The sequence below is a fragment of the Dama dama genome, chromosome 26 (genome assembly GCF_033118175.1).
Source record: "Dama dama isolate Ldn47 chromosome 26, ASM3311817v1, whole genome shotgun sequence".
NCBI lineage: Eukaryota > Metazoa > Chordata > Mammalia > Artiodactyla > Cervidae > Dama > Dama dama.
The window spans coordinates 55,012,355-55,037,401 of NC_083706.1; the positions used below are offsets into that span (position 1 = coordinate 55,012,355).

At 48.7% G+C, this 25,047-nt stretch overlaps 1 protein-coding gene, 1 non-coding gene and 1 pseudogene across 2 annotated transcripts; 2 read left to right on the forward strand and 1 right to left on the reverse strand.

Moving 5' to 3' along the window:
* Positions 1-5,634: 5,634 nt before the first annotated feature.
* Positions 5,635-18,538, reverse strand: MPC1 (mitochondrial pyruvate carrier 1). The gene is made up of 5 exons (XM_061129996.1): positions 18,338-18,538; positions 16,988-16,991; positions 7,226-7,322; positions 6,525-6,657; positions 5,635-6,166 (listed from the first exon to the last, which is right to left on the reverse strand). The coding sequence occupies exons 1-5, from the start codon at positions 18,406-18,408 to the stop codon at positions 6,142-6,144; spliced, it is 330 nt and encodes a 109-aa protein (XP_060985979.1). The 5' UTR covers positions 18,409-18,538; the 3' UTR covers positions 5,635-6,141.
* Positions 11,663-11,736, forward strand: TRNAG-CCC (transfer RNA glycine (anticodon CCC)). The gene has a single exon. It is a non-coding gene; the product is annotated as a tRNA-Gly (tRNA).
* A 220-nt stretch (positions 18,539-18,758) lies between the features above and the next one.
* LOC133047132 (centriole, cilia and spindle-associated protein-like) lies at positions 18,759-23,908 on the forward strand (annotated as a pseudogene).
* The last annotated feature ends 1,139 nt before the right edge of the window (positions 23,909-25,047 follow it).

Genomic DNA, 25,047 nt, shown 5'->3' on the forward strand with positions numbered 1-25,047 from the left:
ATCACCCAGTCCCATCACTTCATGGCAAAAAGATGGGGAAACGGTGGAAACAGTGACAGACTTTATTTTGGAGGGCTCCAAAATCACTGCAGCTGGTGACTGCAGCCATGAAATAAAAAGATGTTACTCCTTGGAAGAAAAGTTATGACCAACCTAGATAGCATATTAAAAAGCAGAGACATAACATTGCCAACAAAGGTCCCTCTAGTCAAGGCTATAGTTTTTCCAGTGGTCATGTATGGATGTTGAGAGTTGGACCACAAAGAAGGCTGAGCACCAAAGAATTGATGTTTTTGAACAGTGGTGTTGGAGAAGACTCTTGAGAGTCTCTTGGACTGCAAGGAGATCCAGCCAGTCCATCCTAAAGGAAATCAGTCCTGAATGTTCGTTGGATGGACTGATGTTGAATCTGAAACTCCAGTACTTTGGCCATCTGACGTGAAGAGCTGACTCATTGGAAAAGACCCTGATGCTGGGAAAGATTGAGGGCAGGAGGAGAAGGGGGTGACAGAGGATGAGATGGCTGGATGGCATCACCGACTCATGGACTTGAGTTTGAGTGAACTCCGGGAGTTGGTGATGGACAGGGAGGCCTGGCGTGCTGCGGTTCATGGGGTCGCAAAGAGTCGGACACGACTGAGTGACTGAACTGAACTGAACTGAACTCTACAAGAATTGACAGGGAAATATCAGTGTGAGCGCATGATTTTTTTAAAGTCCTTTTGAGTGCTGTGGGCTGAACTGGCCAAGACACCCTGCGCCTCGGGCCGCAGGAGGGAGCCGGGCTGGCATGTGGGGTACTGACACTCCCCACCCGAGGAGCAGGGTCTTCACGGTGGGGCCGGGCAGTCGGGGGCTCTCGTGCCGGACCCAGTGCGATCAAAGCAGAGAGACCCGGGCAGGGGCTCGCAGAGGCCAAAGTGATGACCTTTGAGCCGAAAACAGTGAACATCATTGACAAAAACATTCAGTCTGTGACAGTTCCTGAGTCGGCTCTGCTCAAAAGGGAAAACACCGGAAAAAATATTTCAAAATAATCTGTTACAACTGAAATAGCTATTGAACCAATTATACTTGAAAAATTGGCAGAAAAGGAAAGAGTTGAGAGTTTATCCTGGCTCTTCAGTGGGGCCCATGTCCAGGTGTAAGTGAAGAGTTTGGTTAATGGAATAAAGCTCTACCTTATAGTAAAGCTCTGATAACTAGACAGAGAAAGCCACTGTCCAGCTGCCCTTGTGACTGCCTAGGTACGAGTCACTGGCCGGGGCTGAAATACTGTCTGGGTCGGCCTCGGCGGACCTTGAGAGCAGCTGAGGGGGCTCAGGGCCGGCTCCGTCAGGAACACAGACAAGTCACGGAAGGAACACCAGCGCAGGGCGCCTGTTGGCAAGGCGATCCTGGGTTTGAGGGCATCTTCCCTAGGAAAGCTGTCAGGGAACGGCTCGTGCTCGCGCGGCTTTTCTGAGGTTTCTGTTACCCCCACCAGCAGACCACCATGATCCCGGGAGCCCCCTGGCCAACCCCTGGGGCTGGTGCCACCTCCCCCCCAGGCCAGCCTCCGCCCTCCTCGCTCCCCACAGCTCCAAGGCCACGGCCCTGCCTCGGCAACAGACACCTCGTGTGACTCCCTCCGCTCACTCCTGGGCCTGAAAACCGAGTTCTTCTGAGACAAGGACCCGCCGCGGAAGCGCTCCAATGTAGCGATGTAGCGTCCGGTGTCGGGACCTCAGTGTGACAGCTCGTGTTTTGGATACCCTCGGCCAACCTCCCCCCTCCCCCAGCCGCACAAACAAATCCGAGAAGATGGCTGAGACGTCCTGGACGAAAACCTAGGAAGGCACAGTCCCTGAGCCCGGCCGGAGGTCCTGAGTGGCCCTTTGGTGGGTGGGAGCAGCCTTTGCAGGAGGTGTGGGGCGTGGCCGGCAAGGTGGGAGGAAGGTCACCGAAGGGGCCTGTGCATTTCCCGGCCGCCACGTCTGTGCCCAGGGACGTGTGGGTCCAGCCCAGGGCAGCGCAGGACACTCGTCACGGCAGCCACCTCTGCCCCGTGACCCGTCAGAGGAAGGACGTGTCCTGTGGCTGAAGCCGCCGTGGCCCTTTGACACATGACAGTCGACGTCATTCATCACGGAAGTGTCACAGCGCTGGCTTTGAACCCCGCATTTTATTATTTGAAATGGAAAACATTTTGAGCCCTGGAATAGTATTTCCCTGGTGGCTCAGATAATAAAGCGTTTGCCTGCAATGAGGCAGACTCGGGTTCAATCCCTGTGTCGGGAAGATCCCCTGGAGGAGGAAATGGCAACCCACTCCAGTACTCTTGCCTGGAAAATCCCAAGGATGGAGGAGCCTGGTGGACTATACTGTCCATGGGGTCGCAGAGAGTTGGACACGACTTCACTTTTCACTTTCAGTATTAATTTTAGATAGACCGTTACATGTGGTAGTTTAAAAAATCGAAAATGTGTTGCTACTGTCAACTAAAAAAAGATGTACAACTTGAGAGTTGTGAGTTACGTTTTATTTGGGGCAAAATGAGCCTGGGAGGCAGCATCTCAGAGAGCTCTGAGAGACTGCTCCAAAGCGGCAGTGGGGGAAAGTCAATATATAAGGTTTTGGTGAAGGGGGAGTTCACTACCATGAAGCATTCATTTTACCAAAGGTGTTTTGTTAGTCATGAGGGTCTGATGTCACCATGAAGGGATTTAGTGCTTCTCTAGGTATGAGGTGATACAAGGATTGAGATCATAAAACCTGTTCCTAAAAACATCCAGCTATCTAAAGACCTGTCCCACCAGATCCCCTGGAGCACAGAGGGCCTCACTCCACCCTGAACTCCCTCAGGGGGTGGTGAAGGTCACCAGCTATCGTAGCACGGGGCTCAGTCCCCGTAGAGGCAGATGGCAAAGGCCTTTGGTGTTCAGTCATTGGCGATGCTCTTGGTAAGTGCCAATTTGTAGTTGACACTACCAACCCAAACTTGGGTCTCCTCGCCCACTCAGGAAAGCCAACGCACTGACCCTGGGCTGTGGGGAAGGAAAGGGTGGTGTTTACTGCAGGCGCCGGAGCAAGGAGTCTGGACAGCTGGTGCCCCACACAGCCCAGCTCCCCGCGGTTTCAGCAAAGCGTGTTTCCAGGCCAGGTGAGGAAGGGGGTCCCAGGGAGTGTGATCTGCTCTCTGATTGGTTGATGGGGGATCACAGGGAGGGGTCAGGTGTTCACATGATCAATCCTCAGGTGCCAATATGTCTGGGGGACCATGTCCTCTCAGTCCTCAAGTAGTTGACTTCTTCCGTTTGGTGAGGGTTTAGCATCCGTGAGATAGCGCAGGAATGAGCACCAGACCTGTCATCTGGGGGCTTCAGAGGGGGGCTCAGTGGAGGTCCTGGGGGAGGGGTCCACCCCAAAGGCCCATCCGGTCCTGCTCAATTGGGCTTTTAGAGTAATCACATTTGCACCAAACTGATCCCTGTGTTTTCCTGTTTTAGTTGTTACTGCCATTGTTATTGGAGAAGGCAATGGCACCCCACTCCAGTACTCTTGCCTGGAAAATCCCATGGACGGAGGAGCCTGGTGGGCTGCCGTCCATGGGGTTGCAAGAGTCGGACACAACTGAGCGACTTCACTTTCACTTTTCACTTTCATGCATTGGAGAAGGAAATGGCAACCCACTCCAGTGTTCTTGCCTGGAGAGTCCCAGGGACGGGGGAGCCTGGTGGGCTGTCGTCTATGGGGTCGCACAGGGTCGGACACGACTGAAGTGACTCAGCAGCAGCAGCCTTGTTATTACTGTGTATGTATCCGTATATATGCACATGGTTAATGTATTTACACATTTATGTTGGCTTGGTGCTCTCTACGGACACTGCCCAATACCCAGGTGCGGTGCCCTGAGGACACCTGCAGGAAGCTGGCACCGCGCCAGGAGGGCAGGTCACATAGCCACCACGTTCTGGGACAACTCACTTCTCCTGTCACCCCAAGACAAGGCTTGGTACGCTCACAGGAGGAGCACAGAGCCGGGGGGTCCATGCTCCCAGGAGGGTTCCCGTCCAGCCTGCTGGGAGAAGGAAGTTTTAATACCATTTGATACCAGTCTCTTTGGTGAGACTTCCGCTTACAATCGGAATGCCTGCTTGTTCTAAGTGTCCTTTCTGCTAATGATTCACCGGTCATTTTAAAGGAACCGAGAACCTTTAAGAGAATAACTCTGGTTCTGGGACACAGCTATCCTGCTGGTGCTGACGCTGAAGGGACTTAGGAGTCAGATTCCAGCCAGGAACGCTGTACCCGAACCTCTTCTCGTTCCTCTGGGGTCCTGGCCTGTGTCCTTGCCGGGACTCTGTGCAGAGAAGGGGGAGCTGAGGGCGGCGGGAGACCCCGTCGGGAAGCTGGCCTCCGGGGCCCCTCAGCAGCCGCTCTGACGTGGGCGCCTTCCCCGAGCCCTGTGCCCTGCACACACCCTGCTCGCCCGTGTCCCCTCAGGGCGGAAGTGGCCCTGCCGGCCTGCCCGCACTTCCTCACCAGGCGCCCCGGGTGTGACGGCGTCTCAGGGAAGCCACGGCTGGGGCAGGGAAGCGACCATCTCCCGACTGACACCTTGAGCTTCGCGGGCTCCTTGCTGGCACTAGAGACGGGTAGCATGGGTTCTCCAAGGTGCAAGGGGGAGGGGAGGACCCAAAGCCACAGGCTAACAGGGGTGGCTCCGGACGGGACAGGCTGTGGGGCTCTTTTATATGCACCTGGATGGTTTGCATTGCCTACAAGTCCTGTTACTTGTGGGACTGATCAGGCAGAAGGCACTGTTTTAATGAATTCCATCTAGGCTCTGATCGAAAGTTCCTTTCAACCACCCTCACCTGCAGGCAGGAACCTGACGGAGGAGGAAGGGCTTGTCCCCGTCCCCCGTCTCTGGCGGATGCAGCCTGGAGGCAGGAGGCCCCAGTCACACAGGCCCGCTGCCCCCTCGCCCCACCCTGTCCGCTGGGCGTTGCTCAGATGAGAACCTACGTGAGCGTGCCTTGTCAATTGTTCGGCACCTTCGAAGGGAAGTAAGGCACAGAAATGGTTCAACGGGGACAGGGAGGCTGAGAAGAGAGGATGCAGAGCCTGCGGACCCCTCTGTCCGTCTGCCTCCCTCGTCCATTCCCACCAGAGCACAGAGAACCCGCTCCCGCCCACTGGGGAGCGTTAGAAGCCCCAGGAACACTTCTGCTGACGGAGGAGTCAGGACAGGCTCCTCGGGGCCGCCCCTGCCCGAGGTCAGCCGCCCCTCCCGGTGCCCCGCACGGCGCTGGCCGAGTTGTCGATGCATGCTGGGGGCTGCAGTCCCCACGGCGTCCCTGCAAACGGCACAGGTGTGAGGTGGCCGGCCTGGGGAAGGGGCACCGAGCCCAGGACACCTCAGCAGGGTCCAGGTGCAGGCCCGGGGGCACTCACTTCCCGTTGCCTGCCCACAAGGCAGAGGGCAGTATGAGCAGCGGGGACGGGGGCGCCCTCCAGAAGCAGGGCCTGGCCTGTCACTGCCCCGGACGGCTCACCCACTTTCAGGGATCCAGTTTTCACCTGTGAGTGTCCTTTCTGGGATACAGTTCTTCAGTTTCTTAACAAACACAGCAAGGTATTCAATCATACTTATTTGACAAATATTTAAATCATTTATTGCCATTAATTTACAGCATTTCAATATACACACTGCACGGAAGTACAAACAGCTTCCCAAACACTGGCAATGTGCTTTGGGTGTGCGGCCAGCTGTCGGCTGGGTCATGGTCGTTAAAGGACACGACTTCGGAGTACTTAAATGCTAATGGTTACAAATTGTGTTCTCTTCAGTTTTTCATTAAGTATATTCTAATAGATAATACACATATTACTGCAGATAAAACCTTCATTGAGAATTATTAACTTGATTGCATATTTGTGCTACTCTTTCTGAAGAGAAGGAAAATATTCAGTACTCGTAAGGCAGCAGAGAGTTGGTTTACGGACTCTGCTATGTCTAGAAAAATAGTCTGATTAGTAAAAATAGCATTCCGCATATTTTCCTCAGCAAGACTATTCATGATGGTGGAATCCATGACACGGCAACGGCAGCTGGCGATGCAGTCCCTTCAAAGGCCGGTTCTTCATCTCCTATTGTTAGGCTGACGCCTTTTTAGACATCCTAGGAAGAAGCATAAGGCAAAACCCGGTGAGGAAATGACCTCTCCACCAGCCTCAAAGGTCAGGAGGGCTTTAAGAAAGGTCATGGAGAGCTTGATATAACACTTATTTCAAGTCAGGATTTGACAGAAACAGTGATCTCCTACTTCATGCCAACGTTCCTGTTTTAATCAGTGACTTTTCACTGTGCTGTATTAACTGCCCGATCACTGTTTCAAATTCTCGGCATATTTTTGCTCTGAATCAAGTCTCCCCAGCTGACTTGACAGAAGCACTTCAGTCCACACCCACACCCTAGAGGTTTCTGCTCCACTCCGCCCAGCTCCTCCAAACACAAAGGGTGGGAGGGGTCTGCTCACTCGTGCCGGATCAGCCGTCCTCCCTGGATGAGCTGTGCTACTTCGTTGGTGGCGTGGCAGGCAAACAGGAGCCAGTTCCGAGGCTGCACCTTGTAGGCGAATCTCATGAACGTGAGGGAGTAACAGCAGAGGGCTGTCAGGACATGCAAGACAGACAGTGACTGACAGCCGCCAAGATCAAGGGCCGCTGGGCCAACTGCCTCTGCTGCTACAGCCTTTACATGCTTCCGCAAACGGGAGACTCATGAGCTGGTCGGCCCCGTTGCTGGGGACTCTGCTATTCATGAAAGTCAGTGCACAGACATCAGTTCTGACCTCCTTTTCTTTCCCCTAGAGTTGTTTATAGTCCATTATCTGAAAGAACTGCCCTTTAATCCCCTCAACATCTTTTACGGTCAAATATTAGAGTTTCAAGTAAACTTAAAGATACTTTTTCTGAATAATGCTCAAGAGGACACACTCTTTAACTGGAGGTACTAAATCTGAAAGGCAGACAGGACCCTAACAAATACTTAAACACAGTAGCCCAGTTTCTCCCTTGCTGTGCGACGTAAGGTCTCTCGATGCCAGCAGGCTCTTTGTGGTACCTTCTAACGGTGACTGCAGTTTCTGGGGCGACAAACATGAAATGTACGCAGGAGCCATATCATGCTATAATTATACATAAAAATCCTCCCAGTTATTCACATCTGCATCCTTACCAAATGTCATCCGCCCACTGATAATCTCTGGGGACTTCTTCATGTCATTGATGGCGGCGATGGGAAGACCCCAGTTGGCTACTGGGCCCCAAAAGTGCTATAAAAAATGAGGGGAGAAAGAAGAGGAAAAGTGAAGATGGAGCCATGAACAGCTGCAACTTCTACTACCTTAGATGGTAACGTGAACTGTGCGGGTCACCACTGGAAGGTCACCAGGCAGGCAGGTGCTGGGTTGTGCAAGTGCTGGCCTGTGAATCAGCAGTTCTCACAGGTGAGACCCCAAACTGAAGGGAGCAGGCACTTCACCAAGGTCCCTGCTAACATCCAGATGACAGTTAAGTAATCTCTGACTATCTCATTTAGAGAATTTTCAAATGAGATTAACTTCTTGCATAATTCAATCTTGCCACAACTTAACTTAAACCTTGTTAGAGCTATTTTCTGCAATGTTTAAATCTATCAGAACTTCTTTTTTAAGTTTTCATTAAGATATGTGTCAGGATCTCTTAAAATACAGACCCTAAATTGGATACTTTTTCTGAAGAAAATAACGAAGAAAGGGAAGAAACTGCTTTCAGTTCATATGATCATATTCAGATCAGAGAACCAAAAAATCTATACTTGGAACCTCAGATAGTATGAAATAAAGATTGAAAAATACTTTTAAAATAATAGTAGCAACCTATATTTAGAAAATGGACCAGCTGTTTCTTACCTATAATCACAGACATCACAGGACACCAAAACTTAGTTGTCCATGTTGAACAGCAGTGACAGCCAATTTAATTTAATTTCTGAGGCTGAAATAAGTTCAGGGACTTTTCCTATTAAATTAAAACTTGTTTTAGTTATGCACAACTTGCAAATAATACTTGAAAGTATGAAGGCGGGAGTCCCTGGCACCAGCGGTTAGGACTCAGTACGCTCACTGCCGAGGCCAGGGTCTGACCCCTGGCTGGGGAACTAAGATTCCCATAAGCTACATGGCACAGCCAAAAAAAATCAAAGTAAAATATAAAGGAAACCACACATCATTGGCTAAAGACCCTTTTTGGTTATCAGAACATTAAGCAGTGCTTTATTTCTGCCTATCAGAGTATTTAAGATAAGTTTAGACTGCAGAATACATTTCTATATCTGCATTTTTAATACTGACCAAGAGTCATTAAAATTCAAAACCTCCTAATAATGAGAAAGGAAAATGCAAAAAAAAAAAAAAAAAGATGAGAATTACCTTTGTCATGATCTAATATTTTGAAATGTTTGCACGATGTGCTTAATGCAAGCATGAGGCTGTGCCTTGAGAAGCCATCCAGTATCACAGCTGTCCTGAGGCCAGCATGCCGAGACCCGTGGCGTCCACGTCTGAGTTATGGACCCTGTAACTTAGGCACAGCTGGTGCGCAGAAGCTCTGAGGTGCTGGGGTAGCTAATGAGCCCTGCTTTCAGACTGGATTCGGTCTGAGACACACACGGCTGAAACTTTGCTGGTTCTGACATGAGGGCTGGCCGTTTCCCTTCTTCCTCACCCTCCAGACCTCCGGTGACACAGTGTCTCCCCCTCCTCACCTGCTTACTTCAGGAAGGGACCTGTCCTTCCCTTGTGGCCCCTCACTTTATCCCACATCATCTTCTTCTCCGCCTTTTTTGACCACGTCAGTCTATTCCCATCACCTGCTGTTTAACTGTTTCCCATCACTCTGCTTTGCTCAGCGGCCTCTGGATCTACACATCACGCACACGGCTCCCTGTGGGGCTTGGCCATACCAGGTGTCTGCATCACAGCTGTGGCAGATAGCAGAGGCCTTGGCGTGAATCTGAAACCTTGGGCAGGCCGGGGACTTCCGGTCACATGACAGGGCTCACAGTCTCACTGGCCTGAGTGTAGGGTTATGACACAGGGTTCTGCAAGTCAAGGGCTATATATACACTTATGGTTATAAGCTCTGAGATATACTTAAGATACATTTCTTAAAAAGAACATAAAGGGTAAATATAATTTCAACACTAGTTACGAAATCATCTAACCGCAGAATACATCTTTTCTATCCAGTACAAGGTTCCAGCTGTCACCTCCCTGCTCTGGAATAACGTCTGGCCTGTGCTGTCAGATAGCTGCTGGTCAGTGCGCTGGTCCTCCAGGGAAGTCAGCGTCCAGAGGGGACCCTGAGGACCCGAGGCCCGCAGGACGGAGGCAGGATGTGCTATTTCCTGTGCATAACTCTGCTACTGCACAAAGTCTGCAGAAGCCTCAAGTGAAGGAGAGATAGGCTCTTACCGTACTGTTTTATGAGGAGCCGCCGAGGTTCGGACAGGAGAGACATAGGGAAGGAAAAAAAAAAAATCAGATGCTTTGAAACATTTCAGTTTCTTTAAAATCACACATGTCCACATCTCAGTAACAGAATCATAACACAAGCAGCACATTTTTAAAAAAGATGATTTAGTGATGTTTCTAACAATAACCTTGACCTAATGAAAGTAAACCTTAATTTTATCAAAAACAAACTTAATCCTTAAAGCCAGGCTATTCAATAGGAATACAATGCAAGTCACACACAGAAGCCACACAAGGAAGTTAAAGATTTCTAGAAGCTATGTTAACAAAAATGAAAAACAGGAGTTAACCTTATTTATTTATTCCAATGTTTCAAAATATTTTAATTTGGACATGTAATCAAGAACCACCTCACAATGAGGCATTTTATATTCTTTTTTGGCTCTGTCTCTGAGATCCAGTGGGCGCCAACACTCCCGGAACACCTCAGCCTGGACTGGCCACCCTCCACGAGCTCTGTGGCCATTTGGGGCTGGGGGCTCTCAGACTGGACAGCATGGGCTTCAAGGGAGCATTTCTTTGAAAACAACTAGCTGGACAGAAGCACAGTGCTGCAGAATTTTATCCGCAACGAACTTTCCATTCTTACTGACTAACAGGCTATCACCAGAACATAAGCCCCTAAAAATAGGTGTGTAATTCTATATTTCGTTCATGACTGAAACTCTGGTCCAAGTGATACCCAGCATTCATAAGGCATTCAAACAATGTTTGCTGAATGAAGAGAAAAATCTTTTAATGTTAAGTGAACTGTTTTCCTGAATGTTAAAACTAATGCCATTCAGAAATACGTCGAGTTACTTTTATTGCTGAAATGGCAGTTCTTCTTTTCAGGATATAGCTGAATAGTTCTGTTAAGGCAAACTTATTAAAGCACAGCTACTGAAAGAATCACTGGAATAAAACGATAAAAATCTTTATACACACAGTCACGTCCAAAGAACTCATCGTGTTCTTTTATTTTTGGTCATGTCGCATGATTCCCCCCAGCCAGGGATTAAACCTGCACCCTGCACCCTGCACTGGAAGCAGGGTCTCAACCACTGAATCACCAGGGAAGTCCTTCCTCTAGTTGCTTCGAGTTAGGGCTCAAGGAGGTTCTAATTTCCAGCATGAAAGTACTTGCTAAAGGTGCTAATAATACACTTCAAATAGATCCCATTATGAAATACAACCAGCCTAGAAAGAGCCCGTCTTTCAAAGGTAAGTGAGCTGTTCTAACAGATGACGTTTCCACTGTGGAACAAGCTGGTCCCAGCTGAGCACAGGGCTTTACAGGGGGCAGCGTCCTGACCCGGTCAGGGCAGGGTCCTGCAGTTTACAGGCCGCAGTCACTTCTGGGGTTGCTCTCTGTTCAGGGTCTGAACACAGGCCTTTTATTCACTGATCAATGACCAATAGCTGTTTTGTTTGTTTCCTACAAATTATTTCAAAAATATTTCAAAATATAGTTCTTAAAATCCAAAATGTCAACTTGATAATTTAGTTTTCAATTCAGAACTCTAACCTTGGATTGTACAATAGTTCAAACTCTACCCTATTTTACAACAGGTGACCTTAGGGCAGATTATAGAGGAACGTGAAGGAGGAATTAATTTCTGCCACCATTCCCTGCTCAGTACAAAAGTCCTACGTGAAACCGATCAAAAAATAATGTTGATCATATCACTTTAATAGTGGTTTAATGATTATAAAAGGACCTTGAGAATAAAACTGTTCTAACATCCCCGGGGAAATACAAAAATCCGCAACTCAACGTCTCTTAATTCTGTGTCAGCGTTGTCTAAAACGTGAGTCAACTTCAGTCAAAAAAATCTAAAAAGCACATTGGCGCAGGGCCAAACTAGAAAAGAAAAGTTTCCCAGTATGTATGAGTATCTGTTCTAAAGAAAGATAAACCTAAAAGCAACAGAAACTACACCTGGGGACAGGAATGTAAAACCGTGTGCAGAACACCCTCGGCGCTCTCTCCACTAGGGATGCTGCCTTTACTTTGGCGAAGGTTAAAAAACCTTGAAACAGATACAGGCTTTCTTAGTTCAACTTGACCTTGAATTTTCATGAAGGAGAAACCAGGTAAGAATGTTGATGGCGGGACTTCCCTGGTGGTCCAGTGGCTAAGACTCTGCACTCCCAATGCAGGGGGCCCCAGGTTTGATCCCTGGTCAGGGAATGAAATCCCATCTGCCCCAACTAAGATCCCACCTGCCCCAACTAAAGATCTGGCACAGCAAAATAAATAATTAAAAAAAAAAAAAAAAAAGAAGAAGAATGATGATGGAGGTGATAGAGGAGGAAGAACAGGACCCCCCTGAATAAACTTTTATCTTCTTTTTCTCCTTAGTTTGGAATACTGTTTGTTTGGTTCCAGGTTTCTTCTACACCCATTTTTATTTTCACAAAGTCTCCTGGGCACTGCCAGTTTGTTTCTTCTTTTCCCAAAATTACTGACAGTAATTGTTAGCTTTCTCTGCAAGTGCTCTGGGTAATTTAGGCAATTTATAACTTGCTTATACAGTACTAAAAGGATCCAAGCACAGTCTGTCTATATCGATCCTGAGAGTAGAGTAAGATTCTGAGATATTCTAGACCGCACTTCTCTTAGAGGCTGAAAATGGTGACTACCATTTCACTTATTCTCACCAACTTTTACCTGATTTTCTACTTCAAGTTAAAATCAGGGAGTTTTTAAAAATCAGAATGTGTGATATTCAACTGGTCAAAACTGAACTGGAAGGCAGAAAAGAGACTCTTGTGGCCAGTTCTGCTTCAACATTCAGCCTCAGAAAGTGTTTGAAGGTCATTTACATGACAGGGAAGTAAAGCCAAGGGCAGGATATGGAAGCTTGTGGCAGACAAGGGAGACATACACAGGAAAAGGAGGTCCAAAGAAAGTACTGAAACCTTCTTTTCAAAACCATTTTTGTGCATAAATATTTCCCTTCAAATCTTAAATAGACATTCCTGTTTTGGCTTTACAAGCTTGGCGTCCAGAGAGTCTCAACATCTTAACTTTTCTGCATGGTTTGGATCTTAGTTTTCCCATATGGCCAGTGAAGCGATGGACCATCTGATGTCGAAGGACCATTCAGCTCTAACATTCTATTCTATTTGGAAAGATTTCTGTTTTCCCCTGCAACTTCTCCCTTGGGTATTAAGTATAAATTTTTAAAGCTCTCCTGGAAGCTTAGAAGTTAAAATTAACAGAATAGAAAACCTTACTAACTGGAGAATACTCACTGCAAACACCCAACTTACCTGGGGTTTATAAGAGCATGCTGACTGATAAACTGATTTTCTAACACTCATGATCTAGGCTTACTTAAGAAGACCTCTGCTACACATATGTGCACATACACATCCATTCACTCCTCTAGGAAGGGGAATAAATCTCTAGTATAAACATGCACAGACCTTGACAGACCACAAAACACATGTCCTATCTCCAAGCTTAGCTGCTCCTTCTAATTTATTGTTCTTAATTCAGGAGGGAGAATAAGAGGAGAAGAGGACCAAAAAAAAAAAAAAAAAAAGCTATCTTCTTTTGCTTTCCTCTGATAAGGTATGTGAGGAAATAATTTATTCTTCTTTAAAAAGAGATCCAGATCAGAATAGAGATCCAGAAAGTTCTTGATTCAAGATTTTCACTAAGGTAAGAAGAAGAAATCAGGGAAAGGAAAGCTAAAAGGCACCAAAAGGAGAGTACCAGGAACCCAGGTACTAAGCACAGAACATTCATAAAAATACAAATAAATAGAACATTTCCTTTGGTAAATATACACAGCACTAGGCTGTATCATCAAACAGCTACCGAAGCACAAAAACTAAGAACTTTGTCCAAGACTACACAGCTGGAAAGCAACAGGGCTCAGATTCAAACCTATCATTCAAATTCAATACTAGGTGTAATAATACTGCCATCACACACAACAAAAACTATTGCTAATTACTTAATGTTTTAATACTGAGACCCTATTTTAATGTCCCAGTTGTCCGAGTAATGGCTTTTAGAGCTGTTTTCATCCATATCAGATCCAAACAAAATCCACACACTGCCTTTGGTTAGAACCTGCTCTTTCAACTCAGGTTTCTCGATCAAAAAAAAAAAAAAAAAAAATCAACATTTTAAAATACACTTGAATATTCACTTCAGTAAGAAAGGCATTTCAATCTTACTCAGAAAATGTAACTGACAGGAGTTTATAATCTATGTGAAACATGATTTAAATTTTTGCTGCAGACGTCAACTCTGTCGTTAATAAGATGACTTTAAAACTCTACGTTGTTGTAGAGTTGTTTGAAAACTTTTAGTTTGGAAAACCTCTACACCCCTTTGGCAGGCTGTAAGAAGAAGGCTGGAGCTCTTGAGTAGTCCAGGATTGCAAAGAATGTAGAACTGATGAGATGAGCAGGCACAGAACCCCATTTCTGATTGGATGAGAATATGAAATTGTCTTCTTATTGCTTCATTTGCCTTTGCAGAAGCAAAGCAGGGGCTGTAAGGAAGACTGAAGAACAAACAGGGGAAACATCCCTCTAATAAGTTCTGGAGAGAGAAGTCTTTCTTTCTAGGGGAAAAGGCTAATAAAAGAGCTTCTGATGAGAGTTTTGATACCAGTCCTCAAAGCTGTCCTCAATCACTGCCTGGCAGGCTGATATGAGATCCCACTGCTGCCAAGAACAGCAGAGAAAACAAGCCCAGTAGGACACTCACTTCCTCCTTTCAATCCACAGTATTTCTAGGTCAAAATACACAGCTTCACACCTCGTGAAAGTGAGCGGGACCCTGTAGGGCCTTCCTGGGTACAAAAGCCCCTCCATGCCCCTATTTCTTGTTACAGAAAAGGGCTTTAGTCTCCAAGGCCTTCCTGAAGTTCCCAATGGCAGATTCAGGAAGTTACTAATTGGGAAAGTGAGGAAACACAGAAAGAAGGAAATGTAAGCAAGAAAAGTAATGAAAGCATAAACAATAGTTCATCGACAAAACAGAGTCCTAGCTCCTTCTAAAGGGATACACACACCAGTCTAACACAGACCTTTGAGTTGTTCTGCAGGAACAAAGACCCCACCGATGGTGGGGGTGGTGACAACATTTCTACCACAAGAAGTTGGAACTAGGAGGTTGTCATTCAGTTCAGTCGCTCAGTTGTGTCCGACTCTTTGTGACCCCATGAATCGCAGTATGCCAGGCCTCCCTGTCCATCACCAATTCCCGGAGTCTACCCAAACCCATGTCCATCGAGTTGGTGATGCCATCCAACCATCTCATCCTCTGTCATCCCCTTCTCCTCCTGCCCCCAATCCCTCCCAGCATCAGGGTCTTTTCCAATGAGTCAACTCTTCGCATGAGGTGGCCAAAGTACTGGAGTTTCAGCTTCAACCTCAGTCCTTCCAATGAACACCCAGGACTGATCTCCTTTAGGATGGACTGGCTGGATCTCCTTGCAGTCCAAGGGTCTTCTCCAACACCACAGTTCAAAAGCATCAATTCTTCAGCACTCAGCTTTCTTCACTGTCCAACTCTCACATCCATACATGACTACTGGAAAAACCATAGCCTTGACTAGACAGACCTTTGTTGGCAAAGTAATGTCTCTGCTTTTAAATATGCTATCTAGGTTGGTCATAACTTTCCTTCCAAGGAGTAAGCGTCTTTTAATCTCATGGCTGTAATCACCATCTGCAGTGATTTTGGAGCCCCAAAAAATAAAGTCTGACACTCTTTCCCCATCTATTTCCCGTGAAGTGATGGGGCCAGATGCCATGATCTTAGTTTTCTGAATGTTGACCTTTAAGCCAACTTTTTCAATTTCCTCCTTCACTTTCATCAAGAGACTTTTTAGTTCCTCTTCACTTTCTGCCATAAGGGTGGTGTCGTCTGCATATCTGAGGTTACTGATATTGCTCCGGGCAAAGTTGATTCCAGCTTGTGCTTCTTCCAGCCCAGCGTTTCTCATGATGTACTCTGCATATAAGTTAAATAAGCAGGGTGACAATATACAGCCTTAATGTACTCCTTTTCCTATTTGGAACCAGTGTGCTGTTCCATGTCCAGTTCTAACTGTTGCTTCCTGACCTGCATACAGGTTTCTCAAGAGACAGGTCAGATGGTCTGGTATTCCCATCTCTTTCAGAATTTTCCACAGTTTATTGTGATCTACACAGTCAAAAGCTTTGGCATAGTCAATAAAGCAGAAATAGGTGTTTTTATGGAACTCTCTTGCTTTTTCTATGATCCAGTGGATGTTGGTAATTTGATCTCTGGTTCCTCTGCCTTTTCTAAAACCAGCTTGAACATCTGAAAGTTCGCAGTTCACGTATTGCTGAAGCCTGGCTTCGAGAATTTTGAGCATTACTTTACTCTCATGTGAGATGTTGTCATTGAGATTCCCCAAATCACCTGGTTACATCACCACCCACCAGTCAGAAGTCCACAAGCTGATCACACACCCTGCAACTCTGGCTCTTTCGTGTCTTTAAGAATCCTTTCTTGAGAGTCATCTGGGAATCTGGGTCTTTTGAACATGATCCGCCCCTTCTTGGCTTGCCGGGACCCTGCAATAAACACGGCACTTTCCTTCCCCACGATGTGGGGTCAGGAGATTGGATTTGCTATGTTATCAGGTGCACAGACTCAAGCTCTGTTCAGCAAAATCCACATTTATGATTTTAACTTTTCCAATAACAGGAAACTTTAAAAAATGTTTCTGCTACAAAGACAGCAAGATATAATAGAAATACATAGTGATTTGGGGTTTCCAACTATTTTCACACCCCTCACATGGTTTAATGTTCTCAACAACCCAGTGAGACAGAACATTGTGATTAAGCCCATTTCATAGATGGGGTAACTAAAGTCCACTGGGATTGACTGCTGGGGATCCCTTGGCCTGAGGTCATTCTTCGGAATCCTAGCTGGGTGCCAAACCCGGCAGCACTTTCTGGGCACTGCAATCCTCTTCCTCATTTAGTCAGAGCTTAATACAACTAAAGCAATGCTAGAGAAGGTATATAAACATTAAAGCTACATGAACTTAACCTCTGAAAAAAGGCTAGACCACACATCAAAGCATTCAACTGAAATGCCTGGCTCTCAGACACCTACCTAGTTGAAAAAATATAAATTTAGAAAAGTGGGGCTAACTCTCTTCCTTGAAAATACATATATTCTACAAACTCTTTCTAGGTGATCATCAGCATATTTCTAATGTGGATAAGATTTTATTCTTAATTATACCATACAGCTTTATCCTTAGCTGTCCTTAACTATTAGGAAGGCTCATACACAGGAAAAACATCAGTAAAACCTAAGGTAGTATCTGAAGCCATAGGGAAACTTAACTGCAGGGACTAAGCACACAGCCTCACATGACTACTTTGCTCAGACTTTCCAGCACATTAACCTGATAAACACTGTACTCCACAGTACTAAACATCTATCTTAATTAACCACAGTCCTATACATACAGAAAGTTGTTTTTTTTTTTTAGAAAACTCAAGAGTCAAGTTCTTGATCCCAAATTTATGTCAGAAAATTATTTTTCTTACCCTACTGATCTTTAAAATTAGAAGTAAACAGTATTTGCAATAAGATTCAGAATTTTAAAAAATTATATATATATATTTTTACTGGTAAATGAAGCTGCCTTCACACTGTACCCTATGGATGGTTACAATTCTTAGCTGTCATTACCTCTTTACTACGTTTTGCATGCAGGTTCTTCACCACTAGCGCCACCTGGGAAGCCCCCAAATAAACTATATAAAACGGCTTTAAAGTTTTATTAAATATTTTGAAATACAAAGCAGGGGTCTCAAGGCTAGAGATAGAAATAAAATACAGAAAGTGTCTTCAGGCCTTTCATCCCGCCAATGCCCTTTCTACCTGGCAAGAGTCAATGGAAAACACCGTGTAAAAAAGCGTGCGCTTGGTTGGCAGAATATTCATCTGTAAAATCGTGTTGGATGTGACTCCCTCCCACCCACGCCTGACCTCCTGAAGCTGAGAAACACGAAGGACGAGTCGACCCGGCGGGCTCGGTGCCCTTGTGGCGGAGTAGCAGCCCTGGCTCCCGCCGCTCCGCTTGCCCCGCGCGACGCCAGGGCGCTCCCTCCCAGCACCCGCCCGCTGCACACCTGCCGGGCAGGTGCCGGGAGGCGGAGCCCCGGGCTCACTCGCCGGACCCGGCCGGCTCTCAGAGCTCGTCCGCACTGGGGCTCCACCTGCGCCCCACTGTCCGGAGGCCCCTGCGCCGCGGCCCCCCAGCCGCCGGCCCGCTACCCCGGAACCCTGCTCGGCTGACTGGACTCCCGCCCCGCTGCCCGCGCCCCTCGTCACGCGCGGCATCGCCTCGGGAGCCCCGAGCCCTCTGAGCGTCCAGGGTCCGGCCGCGGGGACTCGTCATCTCAGGACTGACTGGAATCCCGCTCGCCCCGAGACGCTCGTCACGCGCGCTATCGGCTCCGAAGCCCGGAGTCCTCTGCGCGTCCAGGGTCCGGCCCCGGGGGACTCGTCACCCAGGAGTGACTGCAATCCCGCCCGCCCCGAGCCCCTCGTCACGCGCGGCATCGCTCCGGAGCCCGGAGTCCTCTGAGGGTCCAGGATCCGACCGGGGGGACTCGTCTAGGGTCCGGTCCCGGAGGACTCGTCACCTCAGGAGTGACCGGACTCCCGCCCGCCCCGCTGCCGCGGCGCCCCTCGTCACGCGCGCCATCCGCTCTGGAGCCCGGAGTCCTCTGCGCGTCTAGGGTCCGGCCCCGGGGGGACTCGTCACCTCATGAGGTAGTCCCGGAAGTCCTTGCTCCGGACATAGTCCGCCGCCTTCCGCACCAGCGCTCCTGCCATGGCCGTGCCGGACACCTAGCCGCCCGCGGTGCCCTCGCCGCAGCTCCTCGGAGCCCAATGACACCCGGTGAAGCGGACAGCGCGGACACCGCACCCTACCGCCCGCGCGCGTCACGACAGCTCGGCCCCGCCTTACGGCCGCCGCCCGGCCCTCGGCCTACGGGAGGGCGCTGAGCGCGAGACGGCGGCGCCGATTGGCTGGCGCTCGCTGCACACCTCCGCCCCGCCCCTCGTAGGCGGTGCGCGGGGGGAAGGGGGAGGGCCGCTGCCGTAAAACGGCTGGGGCCCAGCGGCGATTGGCTGGCGGTTGCTAGGCAGCCGAGCCGGCGCGCGCCGGGCGGCAAGTGACAGCTTCTTGGCGCCCGAGTCTGTCCCCACCACCCGCAGGGGCGCTCTACCCGCCTCTCGTGGGTTTTTGCAGTGGCCGCAGGGTCCGGACAAGCGGCGTCCCCAGAAGCCGCCCTCTGCACGGGCAGGAGAGCCGGTCACAATCTCGACCGACGCTGGAACAGCAGAGCCACGTGCGGGGCGAGCCGCGGGGAGAGGGAGACGTGGGAGGGCCCGGCTGTCCTGGGTTTTTTTGTTTTTATTGTGAATGTTTTACACTGGCCCAAACTGTAGAGGAATGAGTCAATTAAAGGCCTTTGCTGGGGAGAGAGCAGGGAGGGGCTGCGAGCCAGAGGCCCTGGGGCATCTCTGGCAAAGACATCAACTGGAACGTAAGTACCACTATTATTTATTTATTTTTTAATATGGGAGGATGGGAAACGATTTCCATAGCTACCAAAGGGAGCGAGTCAAAGAAATCTGCCTGCGTCCTTTCCACGGAATGCCTAAAAGGTAAGGGGACTGTGCCTTCTGGTATGAAAATACAGCCTGCAGGACTCTGTGGGGCCTCCTGGGGAGCGGCCTTCCTCCCTCCCCCATTCTCTGCTTTACCAGATAATAGTATCTAATGCACATTTCCTGGGTTGCTTTATATATATGGAAACACCCCACCACAAGGAAGATTTAACTACTGTGAGCATATAGCCCCAGGCTGCATGCAGCCAAAGGACTGATAAAGGTAATCCCTGTGATACCACCCAGGTGGTCACTGTCCCTTGCTATTCCCCTGTCTCACCTGGCTTTTCAACGTGCTTTGCCAAAACCCTTCAGGAAGTTCGGGGGTTTTTATTTTTTTAAGGCATTAGCCACCTAACTCCTTGCCTGGCCCTGCAGTAAACCTTTCTCTCCTCCAAATGCCAGTGTGTCTGTTTGTTTGGCCTCAGTGTGTGGGGCACAGGAACTTGTGCTAACAGAAAGATCGTTAAGATAAATAGGGGAAAAATTAAGGTGCAGAATCATGTGTGTAGTATGCTAGTCATTTGTGCATTGAGACAAAGAAAGTATATAAATTTGTGTTTCCAAAGATCAAGAGAAATGTTGGCAATGGCTGACACTAAGGATGTTAAGGGGGTGAAGGTTGGGGGCTAACTATTGTCTGTGTACCCTTTGTTCCTTTTGAAACTTGTACAACGAACATATGCTATCTATTCAAAATAAATATTAAAGAAGAAAAGAAATGCCTTTGAGAATTGAAATAGCAATCATTTCATTAAATCAGACTTATTTTCTGTTAGGGTGTCTAGAAAAGGCAGAGGAACCAGAGATCAAATTGCCAACATCCGTTGGATCATCGGAAAAGCACAAGAGTTCCAGAAAAACCTCTACTTCTGCTTTATTGACTGTGCTAAAACCTTTGACTGTGTGAATCACAACAAAGTGTGGAAAATTCTTCAAGAGATGGCAAAAGCAGACCACCTGCCTCCTGAGAAATCCGTATGCAGGTCAGGAAGCAACAGTTAGAACTGGACATGGAACAACAGACTGGTTCCAAGTTGGGAAAGAAGTATGTCAAAGCTGTATATTGTCACCTTGCTTATTTAACTTATATGCAGAGTACATCATGAAAAATGCTGGACTGATTGAAGCACAGCTGGAATCAATATTGCCAGGAGAACTATCAATAACATCAGATATGCAAAGGACACCACCCTTATGGCAGAAAGAAAAGAGGAACTGAAGAGCCTCTTGATGAAAGTGAAAGAGAGTGAAAAAGTTGTCTTAGAACTCAACATTCAGAAAACTAAGATCATGGCATCCGGTCCCATCATTTCATGGCAAATAGATTGGGAAACAATGGAAACAGTGACAGACTTAATTTTTTGGCACCAAAATCACTGCAGATGATGACTGCAGCCATGAAATTAAAAGGCATTTGCTCCTTGGAAGAAAAGTTATGACCAAGCTAGGCAGCATATTAAAAAACAGAGACATTACTTTGTCCACAAAGGTCCATCTAATCAAGGCTATGGTTTTTCCAGTAGTCCTGTATGGATATGAAAATTGGACCATAAAGACAGCTGAGCACCGAAGAATTGATGCTTTTGAACTGTGGTGTTGGAGAAGACTCTTGAGAGTCCCTTGGACTGCAAGGAGATCCAGTCAGTCCATCCTAAGGGAGATCAGTCCTGAATATTCATTGGAAGGACTGATGCTAAAGCTGAAATTCCAATATTTTGGCCACCTGATGCAAAGAACTGACTCATTGGAAAAGACCCTGATGCTGGGAAAGATTGAAGGCAGGAGAAGGGAATGACAGAGGATGAGATGGTTGGATGGCATCACCGACTCAATGGACATGAGTTTGGGTAAACTCTGGGAGTTGGTGATGGACAGGGAGGCCTAGGTGCTGCAGTCCATGGGGTCGCAAAGAGTCGGACACGACTGAGCGACTGAGCTGAGGGTGTCTACAGGTTACAGTAACCTTGATCTTCTGTGGAAGTATACCTTTTTACACAATCTCACAATCGTATAATAACACCAAGAAGGTTGTTAGATTCCACTGGTGCTTCATGGTAGCAGTAGGAACTATGACCTAAAAGAAACAAAGGAGTCTTGATTGTTCATAATATCATTATTAAGGGCAACCATTTGTTGACCAGGAAGCACTTTTCAAACATTATTTCCTCCTCCTCCTCTTTGACTCAGAAGGTGAGTGTAAGGAATTGGAATGGCTTTCAGCTGCTGCTGCTGTCACTTCAGTTGTGTCCAACTGTTTTGCAACCCCACCAGGCTCCCCATCCGTGGGATTTCCCAGGCAAGAATACTGGAGGGGGGTTGCCATTTCTTCCTCCAGGGGATCTTCCCGACCCAGGGGTCGAAGCTGGGTCTTCTGTAACTCCTCTATTGGCAGGGGGGTTCTTTACCACTAACGCCACCTGGGAAGCCCTTTCTAAATAAAATCAAACTGCATCTGGGCTCCCCGATCTCAGTGGTCCAGTCTTATTCCCTAAGATTTTCTTTCCCTTATGAGCAGTGGTTCTGAACGGAGCTGGTAGAGGAACCTGGAGCTGCAGCCTCAAAGCCTCAGGAGGTCCAGAGAGCAGCCCTGAGAGCTTCATCGGTCGGTGAGAATGCTCGCAGAAACGCTGCCGAGGGCAGCTGCCCAGTCACCGCTGTGCCCCTTGGTTGGCCTCGGATGATTCGCCTTCCCATTAGGGCCTCGGCTGGGCCTTTGAGCTTCCTCCGTTGGCTTCCCGTTGTGTGGAGGTGGGTGAGCTGGGGTACTCAAGCAAAGGAACATGCTGGGTCAGTTCAGTCCAGCCGCTCAGTCGTGTCCGACTCTGAGACCCCGTGGACTGCAGCACGCCAGGCCACCCTGTCCATCACCAACGCCCGGAGTCCCCCAAACCCATGTCCATCGAGTTGGTGATGCCATCCAACCATCTCATCCTCTTGTCCCCTTCTCCTCCTGCCCTCAATCTTTCCCAGCATCAGGGTCTTTTCCAGTGAGTCAGCTCTTCACATCAGGTGGCCAAAGTATTGGAGCTTCAGCATTAGTCCCTCCAATGAACACCCAGGACTGATCTCCTTTAGGATAGACTAGTTGGATCTCCTTGCAGTCCAAGGGACTCTCAAGAGTCTTCTGCAACACCACAGTTCAAAAGCATCAATTCTTCAGCGCTCAGCTTTCTTTATAGTCCAACTTTCACATCCGTACATGACCACTGGAAAAAGCATGCTGGATAAAGGAATATAAAAATGTCCTGGTGGGGGTGTGGCGTGCCTCTGTGTCGTGTCGTGGGTTCCGTAGGCGACCGCGCGGCGCGGAAGGCGGGCGTTCGGGGCCGGCGCGGGGCACCATGTCCCCGGGGAGCGGCGTGAAGAGCGAGTACATGAAGCGCTACCAGGAGGCGCGCTGGGACGAGTACGGGCCGTGCTACCGTGCGCTGCGCCACTACCGCCTGGGTCGCCGGCTGCTGGAGCAGGCGCACGCGCCCTGGCTCTGGGACGACTGGGGCCAGGCCGGCGCCTCGGACGACTCGGCGTCGTCGGGCACCGGGGCCCCCGCGCCCCAGTGCGTCCCGGCCTCGCCGCCGCCGCCCGCGGAGCCTGAGGCGCGCGTAGGGCCGGAGGAGCGGGGCGTGGAGGCCGCGGGGGACGCGGAGACCAGGGACGCCGTGCACGCGGAGGACGCGGCGCCGCCAGCACTGCCAGTGAAAGATGTAAAAGAGAAACCTCAACGACAGATCAGGATGAGAGACCCTGAAAAATCAGCCAGCGGTCCCGACCCTCAGCAACCACCAAGTGCCTTAGCTGCCCGAGGCAGCAGGAGAGTCCTCAGAGCTCATCCACTAAGATAAAAGAAGAGAAGCACCCGTTAGCCCTCTACGGGTGGGGAGAGAGACAGACGGACACAGGAAGCCAGAAAACTCACAACGTCTGCGCCTCTGCCCCCGTGCGGGAGATCCGTGAATCGGCACTGCGAGCCAAGAGCAGAAGGCAGGTGGAGAAGAGGCGGCTGGCGGCTCAGAGGCAGCGGGCTCACTCTGCCGATGTGGAGAAAAATAGGCGGGTCAAGCCTGCCTCCTCAGAGAACCCATGGATGACAGAGTATATGAGACGCTACTCTGCCAGAGCTTGAGGGAAGGAACAGTTGCTTGGACAACCTCTTTTTAAAAGTGTAAATGAAAGAAAAGAACAAAATAAAAATGTCCTGGTAAGTAGCTCACCTGCGATCTGAACCCAGTTCTTTTATTCTGAGCAACATACTTTGTCCACTATTTCAAATGTTGGAACAAAGAGAAGGACTTCTTTCATGTTAAGAGTATCTTTGCTACTTTAAATATGGAGCTGGCACTATGGTCTGATGTATAAGAGGTCCTAGCAGTAGATAAGAAACCCAGCTGCGCTATTTCCTAAAGCTTCAGAAAGGCCGACCCCCCCGAGGTCCCTGCATGGACTGCGGGTGTGAAGTGAAGATGCTCCGTTGGGGCTCAGGATTGCAGAAGCGACTGCAAAACGCTTCAGCTTGTGGGAATCTGGCAGGCTCCCCCGGGTCCAGGACAGGCAGTCACCGCCGAGCCCCGAGAGTGCTGAAGCCCGAGCTTGCCAGCGCTGTGCCGGCTTCTTTACACACACCACGTGCAGAGTCAGTGCTTGTCGTGTGGTGGGGGGACGGGGGGGGGGGCGGGGGGGGGGGGGGGCGGTCCCCTGTCTGCGTGTCCCACTGGAGGGTTTCAAGGCATGTGGCTCTGAGATGATTTGTATAGTAGAAGAGCTTCCATGTGAGATAAACAAGCTGCAGTTTCTTACCTAACTATCAAAACAAAAAAAAAGCAAACAGTAGATCTAATTACAAGCTAACGCACTGAACTCCACAGGTTAGTAATCTTATCATCTGTTCTTCAGTTGTTATGATGAAAGAGGCAACTTCTGAAGTACTTAGTGGATGATAAAAGTGTTATAAATAATAAACAACAGAGTCCCACCATATAGCACAGGGAGCTTTTCGATAGTCTGTGATAAACGATAATGGAAAAGAATATGAAAAAGCATGTGGATATACGTATAACTAAGTCACTTTGCTGTACGGTGGAAATTGACATTGTAAATCAACTATCCTTCGGTAAAATAAAAAATTTTAAAGTGTTTTTGTCCTGTTGCCCATTTTTTATTTTGGCCAAATAAAATATGCCTTTCTTTGGTTCCGGTCAGGCAGGCACAGGTCAGTTTGGTTAGCTTAGTATAATAATTTAAAGAACGTGGTAAATGAGTAAACCAGAGAATCTTGGGAGTTCAGAGGGCCCTGACACTTAAATTCAAAAGCCAAAGTATGTTTTCGAATCCGAAGGCAAAATATCTCAGCCAAGCCAGCCCCTGCCCTCCCACCTGCCCCCGGCAGCACTGCCCCCGGGGCTTGGGGAATCCTTTCGGATTCTTCCCAGGTTCCAGCTGTTCTTCCTAGGTTACTCGGTACTACTCAGCACAGAGAAATCCCAGAGTCTTTCACAGCAAGGGCTCCTCACTCTGCCTAGCAGTTCAGTAATTTGCTAGTGAATCAATGGCAAAGCAATAAAGAAAATAGAACCGTCACTGTCTGGCCTTTCCGGTTGAAATGTGCGCCATTTCAGGCTCCAGCATCAAGGGGTGTAGCCCGGCCCCAGAAAGGTGAGAGGGGCTGAGTCCCCCCCGGGGTGCCTGGCCATCACCCAGAGTGGCGGCTGCTGGTCACGGGAGAAGCAGGCTTCACACAACCTGAGCACAGGCAGCCTCCCCAGCCCTGTGTCGTCCAGAGTTTCAGGGGGAAAATGG